Genomic DNA, 25,218 nt, shown 5'->3' with positions numbered 1-25,218 from the left:
GCACACCCTGACCTTTCCCTGCTCATAAAAGATGTTTGCAGTTTCACATGTTAAACAACACAGATCTCTTTTTTTCCAGAAGTACAGAAAAAGTAGTGTTTCCAGAAGAAAAGTCTGTAATGTTTGACTAATCTGCTTCTTTTTGTTGGAAAAGGAGGAGAAGCCCTTTCTTAACAATGCTTTTATGTTTTTAAGGAAGTGAAGGACACTGACCTATAACACTGCGTCCACACTAGTGAATGGCAGTTCTCTATGCTGAGGGAACAGTGAAGAACACCCTGGGCTGAGGTACAGGACATACAGCCACTTGCAGAATGAGAGGCAGCCAAGGTGGGGTGGCAGAAAGCATAGAATACAACAGCCCATCTGTGTGAATATCATCCAACATATAATCTGAACGCCCCTTTAGAATTACCGATGTCATGCTAAGTCCTCAAACACACTGTCCAAAATTAACCATTGTTGCTCAGAGAATAATTCAAAAACAATTCTTGCCATAAGATCTATAGATAATGAAGTTTACTTAAAAAAATCAAGTCACATGAAAAGACATCAATGAAATAGTTTTCTAGGGCAGCAGATTTATTAGAAGAAAGCATATAAAATGCCCAAAAGCCTGGACTGCTTCATCCAGTTTTGAGCCCCCTGGGATTCCAGAAAAATATGTTTAAACTCTTAGAGGTTGTCTCTGATTTGCTGTGAATGTGAGTAGGACATTTGCACCATGAATGTGGGAGCCTGGCTTTGCTGGAGTATGAATTTTGCAGATGTTGAGACTGCTACCATTGCAGGACCCATCAGCACAAGTTTGCTTTATTGTCACATTTCGCAACCAACAATCAGAAGTTTACATGAAGGCATTTACCAAGACAAACCTCTGCAAATAGTTCTCAATCTGCTTGATGCAACAAGGAGTATACATGTACAAAGATATAAAACATACAACCAGCAAAAAAAAAAATCAATTTTTTTTCCATTTTGCATATTAGTGTCCTACCTCATCATGCCTGTTCTGGCAGCCATATGTTTCAGCCTTTGCTGTACCATGCATGACAAGTTAAAACAAAAAAAATTACATAAGACATTATTTTACTTCTTGTTGACTTAAAACAAATATACTCTTCCCTTGAGGTATATCAAGAATATTTACAATTCTTGTTCCAGATTTGCCATGAAGACAATCAAATCCAAATTAAAAAATCTTGGGTGTGTGGTCAGTGAACCCTAGATTCTTTCAGTCACAAAAATTGTGACCAAGATCATTATTGCACAGATTAGACAAAGCTTTGTCTCTTGAGTTGATGCATAGATGTACTTGCATATACAGGGCAGAAAATTCCCAAGTCTGCAGGTAGGAGTAATTTTGTAAAACACTAAAGATAACAAATACCTAATGGCATACATACACAATCCTTATGATGAGGAAAAAAAAAAAAAAAACCCTGAAAAGAGGATTTCACAAGAATTAGGTTATTCTAAGCACAAATACAGGCACAGTAGAAAATGCATTGAGAACACCCCTGAATAGGGCTTGGAGGTGCTGGAGGATGAGAAAAGGGAAGAAGACCCAGCCAACTGCACTTGCAGCCCAGAAATCCAAAAGTATCCTGGCTACATCCAAAGCAGTGTAGCCAGCAGGGGTGGGGAGGGGATTCTGCCCCTCTATTCCAGTTTCATGAGAGTGCACCTGGAGTGCTGTGCCAGATCTGTGGCTCTGAATAGAAGACACAGGCCTGATGGAGATGGTCTGGAGGAAGACCAGGAAGATGGTGTGAGGGCTGGAGTAGCTCTTTTATGAAGACAGAGTTCAGGAGATTAAGTCTGGGAAGGGAAGATTCTGGGGAGATGATGTAGCAGCCTCATGTACCAAAAAGGGTCCTACAAGAAAGCTCAGAAAGAACTTTTGACAAGAGCACGTAGAGACAGGACAAGAGGGAACAGCTTCAGACTAAGAGAAGTCTGAAGGTTTAGATCAAGGTATCAGGAAGAAATTCTTTCCTGTGAGGATGGTGAATCACTGCAATAGGCTGCCCCAGGAAGTTGTGCATGCCCCAGTTCTGAAGTTGTCAAAGGCTAGGTTAGATGGGGGGCTCTGAGCAACCTGCAAGTGCCCCAGCCCACAGCAGGGGGACAGGAACTAGGTCAACTGTAATGTCCCTTTCAACCAAATTATTCCATGATTCTATCATCTGGAAACATCATTATGTCTTTTGCAAAACATCAACAGAAGGAAAAAAACAACAAAAATAAACAGCCAAAAAAACCCCACACCTGAAAAAAAAATAAAAAGGAACTTATACATGTTAATCCAGTTACTAAAAACTTGTCTTAAAACAATAAACCAAAGGTAAATTCTAAAATCCATAGTTTTCTTTTCCTGAGATGGCTGCAAAAGAAATTTGACTACGTGTTCTCAAAGACAGGATTTGACTTGACTTATGAATTTCTGAATAATGAATGGTATTACCTGTTAACTAAAGTAGCACATAAAGAAAGCAAGTAATAATCACACTTCAGTCATATAAAATTCAGTTTCACTTTATTCAAGATTAAGAAGGGGGGGCAGGGTGGGGTGGAAACCAAGAGAGCCATGCCATGAAGCCATGCAGCTGAACAAAAAGGAAGTGCAACAATCAGACTTGCAAATGTTTCAGCAATTTCTTAGAGGTAATTGTAACTCTTAGCAAACTGGGAACCCAAATGACATTTCTCAAATGTTTTAAGTTTTCATAACAGTCATATAGAAGAGGAGCAGTTCTTCAGCATTTCAGTAAAGGCCAAGATACACTTTTAAACACCACAGTGGGCAGAAACAAATGCCTACATTTTAATGTTTATAGAGATCCCCTTTTCTAGTTGCATATACACTTTCAATAAAAATTAACATACCTATTCAGCCTTCTTGTTGAAAAAAATATGCATATTGAAATAAGAAATGAGGCACAGCAGAGTAGACATCTCATACTACCTGCAGTAATCCAGAAAAATGGCACAAGCACAAGTCTAAATACCTTTCTCTTCACCCTCGGGTAATACATAGTTAAAGGAGAAAACTGGCATTTGCCAAGAAATGGTAAAATTCTTTCATGACTATATGGAGAAAGCTTTATTAAAAAAACAAAGTCAAAAGACAAAAATTACGGACTAGGAAAGAGATCTATAGAAAATCATATTTTCATTACAAGTGGAAACAAAGGGACATGGAAGAGAAGTCCCACATTGACTTGTGGACATTTCAGATCCTGTCTTAAGGCCTTTAGTTAGAATAGAAGATCAAAATATTTTAATAGTCTATAACAAAAATGCCATTCTGGGGGAATTGTTATGTTTTCCAAAACATCAGCTGCTTAACCGCAAAAATATGCACATTTAAAAGAAATCGTTCAACATTAAGAGTTAATTTGCTTACATATTACCAAAGAGCCAACTGAGATTTGAGAATCAGTTTTTTGGCAAAATAAATTTAAGAAATAATTAAAATAGAGGCTCTGTGGAGAGAAAATATTTAGAATCAGGTAAATGGAAAAGCTACACACAAATGGGAATGTACAAAGTACACACTTGATGCATTTTAAGTGAAATTTACAGCAGGTAGTCTGTAAATTCTGGGGACACAGAGGAAACCACACACTTTATCAAGAACATTATGAGGCTCTTAAATGAACTATCATTATCATGCCTGAGACAGAAATGACAGATGAAAAACGAGACAGATAAAGAATGGTACTCAGTGCACTAAAAATGCAGGTGTTGTGTGGCTGCTACAGTGCACCTAAAACCACTACTTATCTAAGGCAAAATATGGAAGTTTGGCATGATATAACCTGAGTTAATACTCTTGGTATGTACTTGGTATACAAAATTATTGGAGTAATACCATCATTGTAATAGTTTTGAATCCCCTTATAATATTTTGATTTCATTTACAGTTTTATGGGGAAAATTGCAAGATTTGTATTTTGTAACCTGCTAAATGGTTACTCAACACCAATGGCAAGACTTACAGTAAATTAAATATCTGCAAATATAGGCTATATGCTAGTTGTTTTAGATTTACAACAACAGAACAATTTGGATACTTCAAGCATCACCAGCAATGTTAGAATTCTATCCTGTAGCTATAAATATTCCAAACTATTGCTTGGAAATTATATTTTGGCAGTACGTGCTTTCTATATGTATAAGAAATTTTGAAGACTTTGCTATGGGAATTTATGGAAACCTTCATGTAACACTGCATTGTTTTTTGTAGTTTTTGTATCAACTGCAGTAAACAACCACTCAACAATACCATGACTACTACATCTAAGAAATAAACAGAATTGCAGACATTCAAGCTAATAAAATGCTGCTGTCTGGGTATGAAACAAAGAAGTTTCATTAGGTAAGAAAAGTTAAGAAAAGCAACTGTGACATATTATATTTATAATTTAATATAATTTTGACTCCACTAGTCTTTCACTTAGCACACAATATTGTGTAATTCAAGGCATTTATATTTGGTATGCAACAGTGCACTTATAACCCCATAAACTCCTTCTTGAGTTGCAAGACTTACTAACTTACTAGCGAATAATAGGCTTTTATTAATATTTTTAGTGCAGAATTAATTCTCCCCAATATGCATTTTTGTAAACTGTTAAATTTTCTGCAATAATTGACAGAGGTGCTGCAACATTTCCTTGAGTAAGATATAAAAAAAGTTTACACTAAAAGCAATACTGGTCCATTCATTTAGAAAAAGCCCTAGTATTGTCAACTAAGCAGCCATTCGTGACTTAAATTGAAATTCTCTGATTCCTTCTTATATTTTGAGTTGTAAAACTAGTGATTATATTAACATTTGCTTTGACAGAGAAATTTGTATTTCAACACAGCCTCAAGTCACATAAAAACCAAAACATAAAGTAACTACTGATTATCACAATCAAATCAAAAATGCAAGACTTGCTCCAAATACTATCATAAGAATTATTCCAGAGTTCAATTTCAGTATCAAAGGTTAAGACAAACTCACTTATATATATAGTACATAATAAGCAGTATAATACTGCTTATATAAAAAATGAAATCTGAAATTCTTACATTAAAAAATCAAGCAAACCAAGACAAAACTTGGCAGGTTTTTTTTATGATTACATAATTTTTAATCTAACATCACCCACTTTTCTGATATAGACTGTTGTGACCACAATAAATAATTGGATAAATCTTCCCTCCTTCCTGTTTTTGCTTTTGTTGATGACATTCAAACAGTTCTACTTGTGAAGAGGAATTAAAAGGCAACTGTTGAGTGTTCTTCATCTTGGTGCTTCTCCATTCATTACAATTTTGGCTGATTCTCACGTACTTCTTCTAGTTTGGAAAGGATCCACTGTATGAAGAAAAAAAGCAAAAATTAAAATCCTTCTGTGGTACAAAACGGACAAAACAGCTGAAAACTGGACTGGTTTTTGTCACTGTCTTTACTCCTGCTCTTTTCCTAATCAACTTTTAACACAGTGTTAAAAATTCTCCTGTAGCATATAAACCCCTAGCTTTCTAACATGAAAATGGAGACATGTAGGCACCAATATTCCACATTTGATACCATGTCGCATTAAACTTGTTTCCTGGTCTGCACTTCAAGGAGTAATATTTGAAAAAAAGAGAAGACAACATTTAACCCCCATCAGAGCTCGGCTTTTGTCTACAGCTCTAGACAAATCACAGATGACAATAGAGAAGTGAGGATTACAACAGACAGAAAACAATAATAAGTTGCAGCAGTGTGATACGTTATTTAAAAAAAAGCTTTTTTAAACTGTACCTTGTTTCTTTTAAGGAATTTCATATTGGAATGTTCACATAAAAGGGAAATCAGTTTCCCAAGAGTATTTTAAAAAAAAAAAAAAAAGGAGGTTTGGGAGAAAGGGCAGCGAGACTGAAATCTAGAGTAGGACATGAAGTAATATCAAGGGTCTGCCATAAAAGGTGTGCATATAGCTTTGAAGAAAGATGAGTGGATTATTACAAATCAGAATCTATTACTGTATCAGGTTCTATCCCCTCATTTGTGTTGGTTTTGTGAGGCTCCTGGGCTTCTCTAGGAAAATAAGCACCCCAATATTTTTGTGAAAGGTGTATTCATTTTTTTAACCTTTCTTTCCCTTACCTAAGACTTGTAGTATATGTAATATGATGTATTAATTTCACTTTTGGAATAGTTCCTAATTTAGCACAGAGCCCTTACATTCCTGAGGTACGAGTTAACTGGTGTCACTTACCTGTAACTAGAAACTACCCTCACAAAGACAAAAACAGCCTAAACTGATGAGAAGATGTAAAAGCAACTTAAACTAATGAGAATGCAACTTTTGCAAGCTGTCTCAAACCATGATCCCAGGGAACCACACCTCTCTGAAATATACACAAGACTCATTAATTTTTTCTGTGAAAATTACTAGCTACACTAGTTAAAAACAAAGCAGAACTTTGACATGTAGCTACCTTCTGGTAGCAGATCTGAACTGTTGCTACTGTCTGTTGCAGTGAAAACTAGTGATGTCAAAATTAGTATGTTATATAGAAAATGTGTAACAATAGCAGCAATATCATATATCACATAAACGACTGGTATTTTTATTAAGGATTTTCTTCATTCTTCAAAAACCCCAATATTTTAAAGAACAGAGCAGTAACACAACACCTGCCCACCACCTGGAAAAAACTAGGAGTAATTTACAAATAATTTTGGTCTATTAAAATTCTAATTCATATTCTTGATTGTTTTGTTTTTGTTAGTATTACTGTTTAATCAATCTTTTGTCAAACTGCTGTAATTCAGAAGATGTATGTAGAGAAAAGTCTGGTGTTGGAATTGACTATTTTTTAAATTCTGTACTGAGTAGATTATTGCTATTTCCATGTCTGTAATGGATATGTGGAAATACTGAATTTTAACTACACATAGTTTTGGGTTAAGAGTATTTCTGTTACACTTCTTAAAAGTAACTACATTTTTAATTGTATTTTGTATTTGTATTTATTTTAATTGTAGTTAATGATATTCTTAATTGTATTTTGACTTTACCTTAGCATCCTCTGGACTTCTAAAATTAATAATTTTTCCAAATTCTTTGGCATGGAAGACAGACTTAACTCGCTCCTAAATAAAAAACAAAAAACAAAACAGTAATTCAAAATTGAAGTTAGTTACTTCAGACTTTAAGACTGCAATGCTATTTACTATCAAGGCAGCTATAATGGTTCAAACAGCCACGTGTACCAGTCACCTGAGTATGTTTGCATCACATGCACATACCCTGAGAGAGACCATTTTCTGCATGAAAGCACAGTAGGGTGAACAGTCCAGCAGTAATAGACTCCCCTTTTTACCATGGAGTCCCTGGATAAGGGTGTATAAAACATGTGTAGGAATGGAAGGCAGATAATGTGCATGTGGTAACAAAATCCATTACTCCCCAAGGTTTTAATTTGTAATTCTCCTTCAAGTCACTACTTGAGTGGACATTCCACCAATACTGACTTGCAAATAGTGGACATAGGTACTGAAAACAGAAACATAAACCTCAGAAAGAAAAATGTAAGGAGTTATTTGCAAAACACGGTTTTCAACCATAGATTTCAATAAAGAGCATACTGCAGACATGTTAATGGATTCTGAAATGACTGCTGTGTAGGGGTAAAGATGGATATGTTATTCAGCATTGTCTGAAATGGCAGAAACGCTAAGAATTATTTCATCCTGTAAAAGTTCACTTGCAGTCAGAAATCCAGTTTGGAGGATTCCAAACCAATATGGCTCTGCCTTTCATGCTCTCTGCAATAGAAACAAATAATCTGAGTGAAAAACTGATGCTGTACACCATCAAGACTGTCCTGATAACCAGTATGTGTAATTACACATGTGCAGCTTATTAAAAACAGAAACAAAATTCTGGCAGAGAAACTTACTGAATGAAACTAAAGTCATTTAACATATCAATAGAATTTAAGATTTTTTGTTAAGAAATTGCCTCTGTAAATAGCCATTGGTGGTCATCTTTCTCCTCATGTCCTTTGCTAGCTTACTAGGGAAAAGAATTTAAAGGATTTTTTTAAGGGAAAATTGTAACTAAGAGCAACATTCTTTAATTTGTATCGAGGGAAAATATATATGTCATTATGGTCAGTTTTTAAGACAATAAAACCTTATTATATGCCCCAGAGAGCATAATAAAAATATTCTGCAATCTGCTGAGCCTTTTGCTAAGCATTTTCCAGACTATGAATACACCACGAACTGGGGCATATAAACAAAAAATTCCTACAGCTCAAGGAAAAATCACATTTGCAAAGACCAAGTCACTATGCTGCTTACAACAGAGGCTAGTTATCTGAGGAGTTTACCTATGACAAGTTTCAATTCCTTTCTCTGAGTACCTCTCAAATACAAAGGAGATCAAGAATTCAGAGGAGAGTGAGCAGAAATTTAAAGTTCAATTTCATAAACAGTAACACAAAAAGACAACAAAACATGGCAAAAACAATGTACCTTGGCTTCAATGCGCAATCTTCGACCATCAACGATGAATGGTTCTTTGGTAAATTCATCATAAGTGTATTGCCATTCACATGTCAGCTGTCCAAATGCCCCTTTTGTCACAAATAACACACCACTAGGCACCAGAAAATAAAAGTAGTTTTAAAAATTAATGTAAAAATATTTAGAAGTTATCATGTTATCCTTGCTCTAGTGAATTCATCTGTCATTGTAAAATAGGTTTCATCTCATGATCTCTAACTGTACAGCACACTTTCCAAAAGTGTGAATTTTGAAACTCCCTCTAACATTTAACATACTGTGTTCATAGCAAAACTGCAACACTACTTCAAGCTGTATCTGAGAAGGATGCCTCATACTACACTAGATATTGACTGTTCCTGTATTATCCTTACTTTCCTTCAATACAACATCATAATTGAATCCCACAGTTCAGTTAATTTTGGCCCAACCCAGTGTATCACAAATCCTTCTTAGCTAAAGAAATCTTGAAATCATTATTTCTTTCCCTTCTTAAATAGGAGAGAAATAACTGAAAACTCTCCTAGTAAAAACAATGACACTGTTGAAGATTATTACCAGCACACTAGGCATGCTTTCCCCATTATTTTGTCTACATATATGGTGAGAATGTAGATACTGATCAGCAAATCATCAAGGCATGCACATTTTTATGATTATTTTAGGTACGTATTATTTAGAGTCAAAACGGTTTACCTTTTTGTTACCATTAACAGATCTGTACTGTTGACCATAGCATGTGCAATATATCTGAGTTTTGCAAATCTTCCATTTTCAATTTTCTAAAAGAGATAGAAGTTTTATGGCTTTGAATATGCTAGTAATGTACTAATTTTATGCTTCAAAGTTATTTATGCTCCAGAAATAAAAACTGTAACAAAGCACAAAGCATAGACCTTTAAATAAAAGGCTACTTTCATTAAGTCAGAATATAACTAACATCTCTAATAGCTAATGTTCATAACTACTTGGTTTCTGTTAATACACCTATGTAAATAAAAATCAATCCTAACCAAAACTGACAAGGAATAATATAATTTCTCTAAAAATGTCAGGACTCAAGTTTTCCACATACTTTTAGTATACACTGAACTTCTGCTAACTAATAAATTTCTGAGACTGCAAACAAAATAAAGATTCCTTTCCTACTTTCTCGCATTGCCCCCCAAACAGTGACTAATTAACTCTGAGAATAAATATATATCTGGCTGTATATAAGCACCATTATAATGCAGACAGTGGGACTAAAAATAATGCACTTGAGGTAGTACTTAGCATTCCTCTAAATTATTTTGTTTACTCATGAACGAAACTATTTCCTACAATTAATGTGAATACTGTAGCAGAATACTTTTAATTAGCAATATCTTTAAAATATTGATGACAGCAGATTAATGACTTTTTAAAAACAGAAGCCCTATACTTCTCACATGACTTGGTGACCACTGGATTTCTGACTTCCTGATCAGTGAGTGATTAAACTAGTGGTCAAATTAATATTGCTGCAACTTGGCTGGGAATAGCAACACAAGTGCTTGCATGTTTCCCAGCTGTTACAACTTCGAAGCAACAGCAGATTAGAACAAACTAGTGTGATTCAATAAATTTTGAACTACAAACATAAGACTCAGATATGTATGCCAAAATTTTAAAAATATCTAGATTAGTTCTTAAAACAGTTAAGAAAGTAAAGCCATTTAATGCATGTTCCGCAACACAGTAAAATGATGAAGACATTTAATTAGTGTAAAAAACTTCAAATTTGAATGTGTGGATAATTCCACTTGCACAAACAGACTTTTTAAAATTATCTCTTCCCCAAAGATACTGATTCTTTCATGACACGAATATTTGAGCAGCAGGTTACCCTAAAAGCTCTTAGAAAGTTCCAATTGTTTCTCTTCCACCATCTCTTTCAGGCTACAAAATCACAGCTATTGGTCACATGCCTACTTAGGTAAGTTACTGCTTGCATTTATTTCTGCATGAGCTAGTGTCAGAAGCAGGACGAATTCTGCAAGAAGAATGGCCTAAGAAATTAAGAACTAAGGGCTCGGAAAATAAGCTATTTTTTTTTTCTTTTAATTTTTGGAAACATCTTACTCAAGCTTCATCAAGGCATTGATCTGCCTCTGCAACGTGTTCCTCCCTGCCTTTTGTATTAGAAGCTTGGACCTAAATAAATAAATAACTGGAAAAAAACTCCCTAAAACGTAGCCCCTACTACATTCCAGTACATAACATGCTGGATGGTTAGAAGAACATAGCATGCTGGCACATAATATGCTGGATGGTTACACAACAAAGAAGCCTGTATGGACAGACTATGGACAGCATGAATAGGCTACCTGACCCACAGGTCAGGCTACTAGTCTAGGTCTGTACACTGATGGCCTTTCATCAGTGGCCTAGAAAGAATGACAGGGAAATGGGAAAGGGCTGATAAGAACTCAAAGAAATGTGTGGAAAGAGCAAGGGTGGTTCAGAATAGGTATAAAATACACTTCACTTAACTGCAAGACACTTTGACAATGACACAAATTACTCTAATTGACCAAACATATAAATATCACACAGAATGACCAGTATCTCTGTTCTATTCAAAGTAAGCAGAAGTACAAGCATTTAGCAATTTAGCCAGATCAGGATGGAGAAGATGTCCCATGTTAGAGAAAGTAACCTTCTTACACTTTGCATAGCATAGAAGTAAGGCTCTCAAACCAAATATTAATCCCCTTTAAGTAACATCCCTTTCCTAAAGGGGTATTACCTCTTTCTGTCTTCTGATTAGCTTGCTAGGTCATTTTCAACTAGTCATGTCCCCCTGCTGTAACCTTCTCAGCTTACAGATAACAAATTGGGAATTGTGAAAATTACTACGGAAGTACAGTACTTAATTATTGCACATGAAACAACCTTAAACAAAAGCTACTTAAATATACACCAAATTCCACAAAAAGTGTTTTATTCTGTAAGTTCTCAAACATGTGATTTGTGGAGCACAAAAACATTGTTGGCATATAGCATACACTGAGATAGCTAACCCTCATTGTTAGCTATGAGTCAAAAATCATAAACTATCTGGTGTTTATAGTTTTGTAGACAACAGGAGTTAACTGGGAAATAAAACAAAGAAATGCTGCACAGGCTATTTAGAAAGGGAACAAACGCTAATGCTAAGCAGTAAGAACTTTTAAATTTTCTGCCTTTGGATTTTTCTACCTTTAATTTCCAAACTTTATCCCTTTTAGCATTAGATTTCTACCTATTAATTAGGAAATATATCATAGAGGAAGACTGCTGACAATTCTTGTAACAAGCTCACTGTTGCACTCTGCTACCAAAGTCCCTTATACAACTCAAACATAAAACAATATATAATTGATCACTCAATACAGAATAAATAGTTTTTAAAACTTTTATGGTATGTAGCTATTGTTTGGAAAAGACAGCAGCTTGGACCACTGCTTGGTGATGCTAAACTATGAAAGGTAACATTAATCAGTCATTCTTTGTTCAATGTTAATTTCAACATTGGAAGAAAACATACAAATCTTTAAAATGCACTGTCTGTATTTAAAATTAAAAACATTTTAATCACCTGATTAAGTATATGCAAATCTATTAATAAAAGGCACTCCAGAAACTGTAAAGCAGCTTCAGAAGTAACACAAGAAGAGATCCCCTCCTTTGCAAATTCTTACCTGTAGTACAATTACTTAGATGTCACTGCAAGAATCTAACAGTAAAAGTGATTAGCACATATATGCAAATATGCTCAATGTCTTAATCTCTGCACTTGGACAAATTCCTAATCACACCACATCCTCTTAACATAATGAGAAGCAAGCTGAAAGGCCTTTGAAAAAGTTAGAAATTATACAGAGCAAAATTAAGTACTGGAGGCAAAAATTAAAATCTATTAATCTTCTGGTAATAGTTCTAACAAATACTAGTAGTATATGTGATACTTAAGTCAGAATGTTTGACAACCTTCTTGAACTCACTCAGATGAAACAGAATGTAAGAGAATACTGAAAAGGCTGTTACTGCATAAAAAGTGGTTATAAATTGCTCTTCTTGCTTGATGCTCAAATTAACTTTCATCTGGACTACCAGCATATTTCCCTGTGCTGGTGACTGTCCAAATGTGTGAATTCTGAAGGCAATCCACTGTCGTTGCTACAAACTCTAACCCTGAATGCATCTTTCAGCTCAAATTATAACAAAACTTTTTCAAAAGCTGTAGAATTGCTAATTTCAGCAAGCTAACCTGGTATAATTACTTATCCAGTCTTCCCTACAGAAACATTTAATAGTTCTAAGCAGTTCCTAGGTGACTCCTTAGATGTAGCTTGAATGAGTGTGAAAAAAGGGGAAAAACTGTTAATGAAAAAGTAACATGTAAAACATTCACTTTTCGCCATGCAAAATTCTTCTATCATTTATGAATAATAATCACCAATAATCCTTTATTACCTACTTCCTCATTTCAGTTATCCTAATGTGCAATGTCCATGATGTGTTAGCATCTGTATCCAGATTCCATTTAGCCATGCTGAACAGTAACTGAAATCAACCTGGTTATATTAAAATCAGTGGGAATTTGTGGTTGTGGTTATCATTTAAATCTAAGGCCACAGCAAGACAATGAAAATTACAACAGCAGCTTTCTTGAAGAATGTAAAACTTCTACTTCACAGCAGAAATATAAATTGCTTATGCTGACTGGCAGAATTATCTTAATAAATTTTTGATCTAAATACACAGGAAAATTTGAGCAGCTGAAATGGAAAAACCATGCTGATCTTCACTTTCATCATGATGACCACATCTAGGTGTTCTGTTTCCTGCCAATACAACCACAACTCTTGGATTCATACCATCAGAAGCATGATTACTGGATCAGCAAGGAAATAAAAGAATATTGTCTTTATGCTTCAATCACAATCAAGTTAAAATGAAATTGAGTCATGCAAGCTTCCATATTCCTCTGGAACAACTGGTGTCAGCTGGTTTCAGACAGCTTCCCATAACTGTCTTCTATTTTGGATTGGGCAATGGCTATGTAATAGTATCCAAATGTTGCATATTTAAGTGGTAAGGATCCTGCTTTTTCCTTAAACCTAGACAGACAAGGTTTTCCAAAGTAGGACAGATCATGACATCTGTGACTCAGTAAAGGGACCAGCAAACTAGGTGGCATGCATGAATACGTGCTAAGTCTGGATAATGTGAAATAAAAATGAAGTTATTTTGAACGTCATAAAGAATGTAATTTTGCAAAGTGAAACCTTAGTTTTAGGGTACTTCAGGATATGGATGTTTAAGTTTTGATTTGAAACCAAGCTCAAGAGCAGCGAAGCAAAGACAGCAAGGATTAGCATGACATACTTTTCCAACCCCTCAGATGTTCTTTCTGGTAGGCCAAAGTGTGAATACTAAGGAACAAGGGCCTGCTCAAATCACTTCAACATTCTACCTGATACGAAGCTCATGACCAAAAAGAGTCACTAAACCAAAAGCTGAACACCTCCAATACAAGAGGATACGGTATTGAAGCACAGCTTTGAAGGACTGTCTTCTCTGAAGCAACATAATTGTGCAGCAACCTTATACAACACAGTATAAGCACCCTCACAAACTCACAATTTATAAAAGAAAATTTAAAATAATAACAAAAATATTTTGAATATGTTTTGAGGTTGGGTAGACATTGACACAGAGAACCACTGACTGCATGGCGCAACTGTTAATGGCTTAGCTTCAAAAGCACAAAACCAGTGTTTTAGCAGGGCCAAGACCTCACATGTCTGTTGCTTCTGGAAATTACTAATAACAATTTATGCATTAACAGTCTATTAAATGATCCCTGAAACGAAATGTTTATTTTATCCCCTTGCACTGACCTACGTATACAGAGCGTCTTGAGAAAACCAGACTACCAGAGAGGCCTGAACAAAAGGGATGTTCTGCATGACATCAAAGGTAAAGAGCTCAGCAAGGAGGAAGTTATACAAGTCACTAAGAGTAAAACTGAATTCTTGGGAAAAGATGCATTGTTAATTTGTCAACAGCACAAAATTTAGCAATCTGAGACAAAAGGAGGGCACTTAGACCTGGAGTTTTCAGGGACAGTACTGGACTTCAAATTCAGCAGTTAAAAAGGCATGGTATGGTGGAATTATGATGCCAAAAGTTCAACTGCTAAAATACTTTAAACTGAAGAAAAAAAAAAAAAGAAAATGTGGTCTCTTTATTTTGCTAGGTTACTTTAAATCTCTAAAGAAAATCTCCAAATGTTTCAGCACTGTTGTTTTAGTTCCAGGGATGTTTCTATCCTGAAAGAGCATCAGTTTCTGCTATTAGTTTTCACAGCTTTTGCCACATGACCTAAAGAGAAAGTAAGTACTAATATCCCAGATGGTAGAATTTTTTGTTATCCTAAATCCCCATACCCACAGATCCAATTTATTTATTTTTCTATGTATGTTCAGAGAAGCCTAGACTCAAGAGAGAAACAAGTAAAATACTTGTACAAAACTCCTATATTTTCTATTAACACAAAACCTTCAAATATAGAAAAATAGAACTATAGTCCACCAAAGAGACAAAATATTCTAGGGCATATAATAATATTTTTCAGCTCCAACTGGAGATGTTAGTTTTGTTGGATTTTTTTTTTTTTTTTTTAATTAGCATTCTACAATTTCTTAATCTAGGAAGTAAAGAATAAATTATTTTCATTTATACTGCACTGCAAAATGAATTAGTAATATCTGACACAGAAATACTACCATTCATGTACTAATTTTACCTCCATGTTCAGCATAAACTTGTAGGATATTAAGATAAAAAATTTAAAACCTAGGTCAATTTTTGGTAAAAAAATTATGACATTTCTAAATGAGGAAGAAATATGTTTTTTTCATAAAATGCACATGTATTTCCTAGTAAGATCAGTTATTACAAAAGAAAAACAATTTCAGAGGATAAAAACCAAATTGCCGTAAAGCAGTGCAAAGGAAAAAGATAATGTTAAGCAACATTATTCCAAATTTTCAAAACCTAAGTTAATTAAATGTCACAGTAACATTTCCATTATGCTATACTTAACAATTTCCTCAACTTTTTGACATCACGTGTCTTCAGAACTGAAGAGCAAAATTACTTCCTATGTTCTTCAAAGAAACATGGGAGATCCATTTGTACCTGAAACATTCAAAATCCTTCCCACAATGTTTCAGGCCTAACACACTGCAGTAGAGCCTTTCATTTGTTTCTGCAAGGCATCCTTTTCAGGTGACAGCATTACAAAACAAATAGGAACACATGACCTGTAGCAATCATAAGCATCAGCAATTTTAGGTAAAACCATTTCCCAAACTTAGTTTGTCCCCCTTTTTCTCTGTGACATTAAGGGCAAAGGATAACTGCCCAAGAGATCACCCTATACTGCAGTTTTTGAATGCACAGTGCCAGAACAACCAATCTTAACAATTTTAATGGTTCTTGCCCCAGAATTTTGATAAATGGAAGCCAACAGACAATGAAAGACCATTGCCTCATTGCATATGCAAACATTTCAGAAGCTCTTATTGTTTTAGAGCAATGCCAACTGCTCAGATGGTGGCAGAAAAACTAATTCTCATTATAATACTTACTGGTACAGAATTATCTATTATAAGATATCATTAAAATGCAACACAAAAATCTGAATTTAGTAACAAACCACAAAAAAACCCCAAAAAACCCCAAAAACAAACAAACAAACAAACAAAAAACCAAGAAAACTGTGCAAGCATTTCAGTGAATATAGAATAAATACTTTTTTAAGAAACCAGAAACTTGTAAAGGTATTTGGTAGAATTTATAATACCAAATTGTAGTCAATCAGTGTTCACACTTTCCCCTCACTCCCCAATGTCTAAGTAAATCAAAAACTAAACACTTTTGCAAATTATGTATGTTTTATTACACAATTTCTTGAAGAACTACTGGTATTTTTTTACATCTGTCTGTGGTTTTTACATGGAGTTTAGTTCTGGGGCAGATTTTTTACTTTTTTCTTGTTATGAAAATAAAAATATTGACTAATGAAACAAATAATTTATAGTCAAAATAAAAACCAAAATAAACTGTTATTTCACATGTTTAAGGATACCAAAAGTTACACAAAATAAGTATTAAAAATTATGGTAAAACAAATGATAAATGAAAAACTAAAAGCTTGATGTTTCTTGAAAAATGTATGTATCTTATCTATGAAATAAGTTTATAAGCCATTTAGTGTTCTTACACTGTCTAGTTCCAGAAAATATGAGAAACAATGTTGGAACAGAACAGATGAATCCATTTTAGATATACTTTAGACATGTTTATTGTTAAGAAGAAAGGCAGACAAAATACTTTTGAAATAGTAATTGAATAAAACAGTCAAACAGCATTTTAACACCAATAAGGACTGTACAAATCAGTAAAGTTTTACTAAACACATATAAAGCAATAGTAAATAAACCCTGTTAAACATTATATAAATGCAAAAAAACATTAAACACAGCTGATAAAAATACATCTTGAAATAAACTCTAAGTCACGGTATTACTTATTTCTTCATATTATTCAATACCATTTTACCTAATATATGTTTTTATCTGTAAGACTATATTTATTATATTTTCTTATTTGCCTAGCACGCATCATCATGCATTTTATTATCCCCACATTTTTTTCACAGTTTAAAAAGTAAGACTTTAGTATCACAAAACTCCAATTTCTCAGTGGAATTATAGCAGCAACATTTAAAAATTAAAGGTCAAAAGAATGCAAAAAGGCCACGTATGTCTGTTACAATCCATGTTATCCTAACTGTCATCATCATCACTACTACTGTGAGCCATAGTCCACTCTTTGTAGGCCTGCCTTTTCTGAAAGCATGGTAAGGGAAGAAGAAAGCAGAAGTATTAGTTTAAAAGTACTAGTTTGCCTGGAAAATTTGTTAATTAAAGCAAAATAAAACCACAGAAACCAGAAATTCTGATGTGACATGCTAAGGGGACACAAAACAACCTATATCCTATTTCCTTTGATCAGCATTTACAATCTCTGAATAACCAAAAGAAGTTTTATTCCAACCTAATCCTGCAATCTGTTGAAAAGCTACAATACAGTGATCACAGTGTGACCAGTCACCAGACCTGTATGCAAAGAAGCATTGCAAAAGGGGAGAGAAATCTTTTATCCATAAAAAAATAGTATTCTATTCAAACTCTTTGAAATAGTGGACATGCAACAGACTGAGTCTCATGCAAAACAAACTAACAGCTCTAGAATCACAAACACTAAGAACCGAAAACATTAGTATATGTAAGGGTTAAATTAAGACAACAAATATAGCAGAATTTAATGTCTGGGGAAAAAAATGCAAATCTCTATTTTCTTATTTGACTGTCTCTAGAAAAAGCTGTCTACTCTGCTTGGAGCTCTGAAAACATTTCTTCAAGAGTAATCATGCCTTAGAATCATCAACAGCAAAAACTAATATGAAGCTAACAATCCTTCAGTTTTAGCTACATTCAAATGGTGGCTACCATCACAAAATCTCAAAGGCATTACACAAGGATACGCCTTAGTGTATTTTAAGTTGGATAATGGAAGGTACTGTACTCAACCATACGACACAGAAAAAATAAAACTACATGCTACCTGGCAGATTTTTGTAAAGGTTTCTCAGAAAAAAACCCAAAATAGAAAAATGTACAAATTTAAGAAGCAAATGTAATGTAAAGTCAGCTCATCAGTGTTGACTGTTTTCCATCATTTGTTTTAGCAATATATTTAAAAACAGACAAGGGGATGTTTTAAAATTTGTTTTCTTAACAAAAAGAGGATAAATATTAATAAAAAATTTATGTTATTAATCAGTAGTAGCTTCTAACTACTAGAGAGCAGAGGGTAGTTAAGGCTTTATAACACCAGTTATAAATTGGAGAGCACAGGTTAAAACCATCTCATTTAAAAGAAAGGCACAGGTACAGTATTTATTATCAAAGCACTTTCACAGTTGGCTGAACTACATGACCAGTGAATGGAGCAATCAACATAGCTAAGGTGTCCCCAACAGATCAACCTTGTTGTAACAAAAAATGAATGACAAACTAATGAAATGAAGGAGAAACAGAAACGTAAGTGGAACTCAACATGGAATAAACAGCTGTAGCAATAACCAAAATTAATCATAAAATACTCTCCAAAAGCTACTACATTCTTATTTACTTCTCCAGAAAGGTTATTTTGGTACAACATTTTTGGAGCACACTGTGAATTCTTCCATGTGTATTTTTTAAATTCTGTTTAAATTCATGCAATCACTAATTACTACTTTGTTATGGTTGAACATTTCTAAAAAGATGTTTTATTTCTAACAAAAGGAAAAAACCAGAAACTCAGTAAGCTGTGTGCATCACAGTTGAAATTATTTCCCTTTCAGAGGGGAATTTTTTGAGTCAAATTTGCTTAAATGACAGATGAATCTTTAAAAAGTAAGGGCTGTTCAGCATATACTTCCTGCAAACAGTATTCCATTTCAGAACTGTTTATGTTTTTCCAAAGGCTTCAGTGTGACACAAATACAACTATTTCTAAGTGTCTTTAAAATCCTGTTTTACATAAATTTGAGACTTAAAAGTCACTGTTTAAGCTATGTATTATAAAATTACTGAAAAAACAATGTGTTTCACAAAAAAAATTAAAGGCATAAAATTTCTCATTTGCACATATAAACCTTTCTCTTTCTTCAGAATGCTCGTGCATAAATGTGTATAGATATACTGATCTACTTTAGGGTGTCTTCCTCAAAAATTGTACCACAGCAGCCAAATCCCCATTGTGGTTACAAGCCTAAGAAATAAAATTAAATTCTTGACTACTGAGTTACTAGGTAAGAAGTGAATGGAAATTTAGGAATAGAATTTATAAAGTATTTATTTCTATGTAAGATGAGTTTAAATTTATGTCAAAAATGTATCTTTCATTTTCTTCACCTGTAACATTTGACTTCCAGTTCCATCTCTTAATCTGTAAGGTCTAATAACTCCATCTTCACCAAAGAAGCGAGGTGGTCGCAGGCTTATCACATCTTCTGAAGAATCTGCAACCCTAAAAAAGCAGAAAATTTAAGATACATATCAGTATCTCTACTCAACTATACTATTTAGCTAAGGAACTAAATTATTTTGTATACAATTTAAATATAACTTGTATAGCAACTATTGTTGTCTATATATGCATTTTTGTATAGTAACAGACATTATATAAAACAGCAATATATTCAGACATCTATTTCCAAGAATAACAATTATCAAATTAGATAGCACAGAGCAGCACATACCTGCAAATACTTAATTAGTGTCTAACTACTGCACGTCAAAACCTCAAAAGTAAAGACAACTGTAACATATAAAATAGAGCTATATCATATTTCACTCTTATATTTTTCTTTCATTTCTCTACTAAAAACCTTGAGCAGGAAAACAAAAGAGACTGGCATTCTTATGGTAACAGAAGTGATCCAACTCACTAAGAACAGGGCCACTGAACAATTGTATTTAAAGTTACTAAGTGCTTCTTCAAAACACTGTCTCCTCCTTCATTGCACAAAAAAGTATAGAATAATCTTCATCAATGAACTTATTGAAGTGTGACTATCACAATATTTAAATGTTGTCTCAACATAGTTCTGAGACTGGCACAATCTAGCGGTCTTGGAACTCATTTCATATCATAGTAATAATATATAAAGTAACTTTGAACACATCTGAGAAGTCCTTTTTTTTTCCTGCTTATTTGGGGTAAAAGTTAAAAATCATCAGCTGAAGGAAGTCTGATTGCGGAGATATTTAAACTGGTTTTGTTCAGTAATGCTAGAAATACTAGATTTGTGTCTGTGTTTTTTAAATTATATCAAGTGTGTATTTTGTTAAAGAGCCACCTATTTATAATGTAAGTAACATAGAAATGATACAAAGACACAAAGTACTACTAGCATTACTATTGTCTCTATGCCATATGATATTATGTACACTTATTTTACTTACTTTTTAATACCCTGAAATGTGCTGCTTGCCATATCTATGATGCCACCAGTGGGCCTAGCTACTGCTCCAACTAAGCCTTTTCCAACGCCTTTGAAAAAACCAGCTGCTCCTTCTTCCTGAGCTCCTAAAAGCATTAAAAGGAGTAAATAATTATAAACCACAGAGTTTCTCTTAAAATCTTAACAAGTTTTATTACCATTTAATTACAAATCTTATTTGCTATACAACTACATAGTCTCCACCACACAAAGTTCATGTAAATAATGTTTAAACAGTAAGTCATCAGAAATATAAAATCTTGACAAAGGGTTTTCTAACTCTGATTTACAACAGCTCATCAAATACAAAGAATTTACCATCATGTTAATGGTTAATGCATCAAGACCAAACTTACCTCTTATTGGTTTTGTAACTATTCCTGTTATGCCACTGACAAAACCCTACCAGAATAAACAAAACAGACATTACAAATATGCTTCCATACATTATTTTTCGTTTTTAACATTTCTCTTTCTATTTCATTGGTGAATAGCCTCAAAGTACATGCGTGCGAATATTCTAGAATTCACTACAAGCCAACATAATTAGAGGCACCTGCTTCACAGTTTCTACCTTCTTTTCTCCCCTCTTGCATTTTTCTATAAAACTATCACTTAATTGTAGCTATACACCTGCAAAACCAATATTAAATTTAAGAAACTAACAAAAAACTAACTAAAAAAAATTGAAAATCAACAACTCTCTGGTGAATTAAACAAGAAGCTCATACTTCTGCCTACATAAAATGAATTAATTTTTATTTTCCTCCTTACAGAAACTAGTCCTTTTCCACCACGAGTGATACCCTCTCTCAGACCAGTGGGTTGTTTATTCATGGCTTCTCTCCTCTTTTGCTGGTAATCTTCATCCATAGTTATTGCAGCTACTCCTTTTGCCATAGCACCTGTGATTCTTGAGGCAGCTCCTGCTAATCCACCTATTAGAATATAAACCAAATTAAAATTATAATGCAATTTACAAATACTCACCTCTATTGTTTACTATTAGGCCAACTACCATCACAGCACTGAAACTTACCAACAGCTCCCCCTACCAGTGCTTTAAGTCCTAGTGCCATTCCTTCTATAAATTCCTCAGGACCCTGGATGGCTCCCTGTGAAGAAAAAAGAATACATTCATAATGAGCTTTGAATAGTATGCATTATGTATTATTACATCTTGCAGTTGTATTGGAATTTATATGTAACAAAGAGGAAAACAGGATGACACTGAGTGATAAAGTGTGAAAGCACCCACAAAAGCTCCTGTGACAGAAAGACAATTTTAGAATAATAATTTATTCCCTGAAGTCTGCTTATTTTAAGGAGAAGAGAAAGATTAATTTTAAGGTATAAACTGTAAGAAGAGGCCTTTTGGTAGTTAAGTAGACATCTCTGTACTTTTTAATCTCTCTTGAAATTTTAAATTCTAAATCAAAAATTTAAGCCAAAAAGGTATTAATATAGATTTTCAATACAATGTCTATCCATCTACTTGTAAAAAGGGCAGCAAAGAATTTTACCTGGTATGGTTCATAGAAAAAAGCTTCTACTCCTTCAGACAAGCCTCTTATGAATCCAAATGGATTACCCAACACATCAAGGCCAAGAATAAGAATATACATCTGTTTAATAGCCTAAAATGAAAAAAGGTATTAGTGAAAATATTTCCTAAATTACACTAAAACAAAGGCAAACAGTGTAGTATCTCAGATTAAAACAGGGAAAGAAACATGAGTTGAATATAAAAACCTCAAAATCGTCCAGAGAAGTAGTTGCACTAAAAAGAAAATCAGAGAGTAACCCCTATTATGTCAGCCAAGAAACAAAAGTACTTAAAAGCATTTCAGTATCCCCTTATTAATAATCATGGATGGAGATGACTAATTCTTTTCTGCAAAAGTATTTTTGTTGGATTCTCTCCACTGGATGACAGGACTTTCACCAGTAAACAAAAGCCAAGAAGGAACATGATTCAAGTAGTACTAATGTCCAACAAAAGGTATTAGTATTTTAATGCCAATCATGTTCTATCAGAGCTCCAATGTGTTTGGTTCCCCATCTATCCCCAGCAAGCTGTTTTGTTATCCATGCCACCTGGCAAGGCAATTAAATCCTATTAACAAGTAATTTGGTTTGCAAGCATTTATTTAACCTTTGTATATAAATGCAAGTATGAAAGTAAATTTTATTTCGTTTAATAGAATGGAAGTGCACAGCAGCAGTTTCAAAATAAAATCTATTGGAATATTGACAATTTTCTTATTCTCACCTGTTTTGAATAATGCCTTACAACTGCTGATTGGAGCTGCTGTGTAGTACAGAAGTGATATCTGAGCTCAAAGAATGCCAGCCTAAAAAAAGATGATCGAAAAAGTAAACCCTTACTACGCAGAACAAAATAAAACTCAACGTATGTAATACTGGTATAATCTTTTTGAGTGATTTTTACATTAGTACTTTTAACCTACTTAAAGACAATATCTTGTACATCTGTAAGGGTGGCCCCTATACTCTTCAGCAGGAGATTCAAGGACTGAAATGGTATCAATTCATTCTTTCCCTCTTCTTTGTTACTATCTTCTCCACCCGTACTGAGTGAAAAGCTCAAGTGTAACTGAAGGATAAAAATGAGATCGAGAAATAACATGGTTAGTTGTTAGTTTTTAGATGTACAATATTGCTATCTTTAAAATATTTTACATTATTTTAAAATTGAGTTAGACATTTCTAGTCTGACTGAAACCAGTCAGACTTTGTAACAGAATACACAAATACATAATGTAGACCAAAAAAGCCCACTGACATTTAAAGCTAAAGTGAAGAATTTAAACTGCTTCTAAGAAAACAAGAACTTGAAACTGCTCACTTCTGTTTTCAGAGATAGTCTCCAGATTCTTTCAGCTATAATTTAGGTTATTATCTCATTTTTAAAACATTTAGTTAGTGTCTAAGTTATACCCAAAATCAAAGCAGATAGAAAATGACAATATAACATAGTGTCCAAGAAAGAATGTAACATAAAAGTGTGAAAACAAGTAATTATTAACGCAAGTTTTGCAGGTGCCAAATAATTACTGGAATATGCATACAGGAGAAATCCTACCTGTGCACACCTGAAATAACCAGAGCATTTGTGTCAAAGAAATCAGAAAAGAACAGAATTCAGGAAAATTGCTGAAATGGCTTTCATGACACAAAATGGTAGAAATCTATCCAGCAGTTTTCAAAATCAGCTTAAAGAAACTTATGCCTGTTTCTGACTCTCTGAAGACAGTATCACGCAATATTCATTATGTTATAACAGAGCTTAACAGTAACTCATTTCAGTGATAGACAGCTTACCTTGCACAACCACTGTCACTCCATCCATAACCACTAAAGACCAATCTTCTACTAAAAACTCAAGCCCATTTATTCCATCCTATTTCCTCCCTGCATTTTTTCTTGTCAAATATCATTTCTAACCTCTCACAAGATACTATGAAGAGGTACAACACTAATAATTCTTCGATCTACTTCCCTTGGATAGATGGGAGACTCTCTTGCCAATTGTTAGAGAGCCTATGAAGTCCTATCACAGTTGTAACAATGTCAGCTGCACACTAATCTCCTACCCTGGCTGTGTGTGTTTTTAAGAAATTATGTCATTCTCTAATCCATATTACCCTATGTGCACACAAACCAGAGCATTCTGCAAGAAACTCATAAATAATAAAATGAAAAAAAATTACTAATAAAGTAAGATGGTATACTGGTTACAATGAAAATACTTTATTAGCCCTTTTTTTTATTAAATCAGCTGTTTCAATTGTTATTTCCAGTGCCTACTATCCTGCATGAGGCAAAAAATTTTCAGAGAGCAAACTCAGTCTATAAGGTGAAAAAGGAATACCTTAATTGGAGATATATGGAAGTATTCATACAAGCTGATTTGTGACGTATCCATTGATGACACACTCATTAGTTCTTCTTGAAGAGATTCAACATCCTTTTCAAAAAGTTGTAGCTGTAAATGCATTTGAAATAGATACTTCTTCAAAATTTGGAGTATATAAAACTACTAGTCATTTGTCACTGATACAATACATGGATTAATACTACTTATACTCTCTCATGCACAAACTCCTGTCACTGTCCCTGTACCATAATGTTTAAAGCCTCCTTTGCATAGCATACAGGATGAGCATAAAGGAAGGGTTCTACTATTTGACTCAGGTAAAAGTAAATGAAAACCTCATAGCTTCATATTATTCCCAGATACACAGAAATTAACCAATGATATGGACACAAAAAATAATTTTTAATTTTTTTTAAAAAGACAAGTTGAATAGTTATAAATGTAAAACCCATTTATCTTCAAACAACAAAAGGTTTCTACCTCTTGGTCACTCGGCACATCAGTCTGTGTAAAGAATTCACCAACTGCATACAGGAAGCCAAGATCTAATCTGAGATCCATCTCCTGAATCAGAACCTTGAAATATCTACAGATGAAACAAAAATAATTATTAAGGGT

General features: G+C 33.9%; 1 protein-coding gene across 6 annotated transcripts in view; it reads right to left on the bottom strand.

Annotated features, from left to right (window-relative positions):
- Positions 1 to 2,517: 2,517 nt before the first annotated feature.
- Positions 2,518 to 25,218, bottom strand: part of VPS13A (vacuolar protein sorting 13 homolog A) — a 106,193-nt gene continuing 83,492 nt past the window's right edge. For 3 of the 6 annotated variants that reach the window (XM_021530522.3, XM_077790188.1, XM_077790189.1), the window contains 14 exons: positions 25,081 to 25,186; positions 24,595 to 24,708; positions 23,171 to 23,316; positions 22,972 to 23,053; positions 22,223 to 22,336; positions 21,739 to 21,814; positions 21,474 to 21,637; positions 21,056 to 21,101; positions 20,662 to 20,785; positions 19,609 to 19,723; positions 9,263 to 9,348; positions 8,537 to 8,660; positions 7,073 to 7,147; positions 2,518 to 5,374 (listed from right to left, as the gene is read on the bottom strand). In XM_021530522.3, coding sequence (XP_021386197.2) covers positions 5,324 to 5,374; positions 7,073 to 7,147; positions 8,537 to 8,660; positions 9,263 to 9,348; positions 19,609 to 19,723; positions 20,662 to 20,785; positions 21,056 to 21,101; positions 21,474 to 21,637; positions 21,739 to 21,814; positions 22,223 to 22,336; positions 22,972 to 23,053; positions 23,171 to 23,316; positions 24,595 to 24,708; positions 25,081 to 25,186 — 1,423 coding nt within the window. In that variant the 3' untranslated portion in view covers positions 2,518 to 5,323. Of the gene's footprint in view, positions 5,375 to 7,072; positions 7,148 to 7,765; positions 7,823 to 8,536; positions 8,661 to 9,262; positions 9,349 to 16,921; positions 17,494 to 19,608; positions 19,724 to 20,661; positions 20,786 to 21,055; positions 21,102 to 21,473; positions 21,638 to 21,738; positions 21,815 to 22,222; positions 22,337 to 22,971; positions 23,054 to 23,170; positions 23,317 to 24,594; positions 24,709 to 25,080; positions 25,187 to 25,218 lie in introns of those variants that run through there. The other 3 variants (XM_021530525.3, XM_077790191.1, XM_077790190.1) reach the window with 2 other exon arrangements.

This window comes from Lonchura striata, chromosome Z (assembly GCF_046129695.1).
Source record: "Lonchura striata isolate bLonStr1 chromosome Z, bLonStr1.mat, whole genome shotgun sequence".
In the NCBI taxonomy this organism is placed as follows: Eukaryota; Metazoa; Chordata; class Aves; order Passeriformes; family Estrildidae; genus Lonchura; species Lonchura striata.
This window is presented reverse-complemented; position numbering and strand designations above follow the sequence as displayed.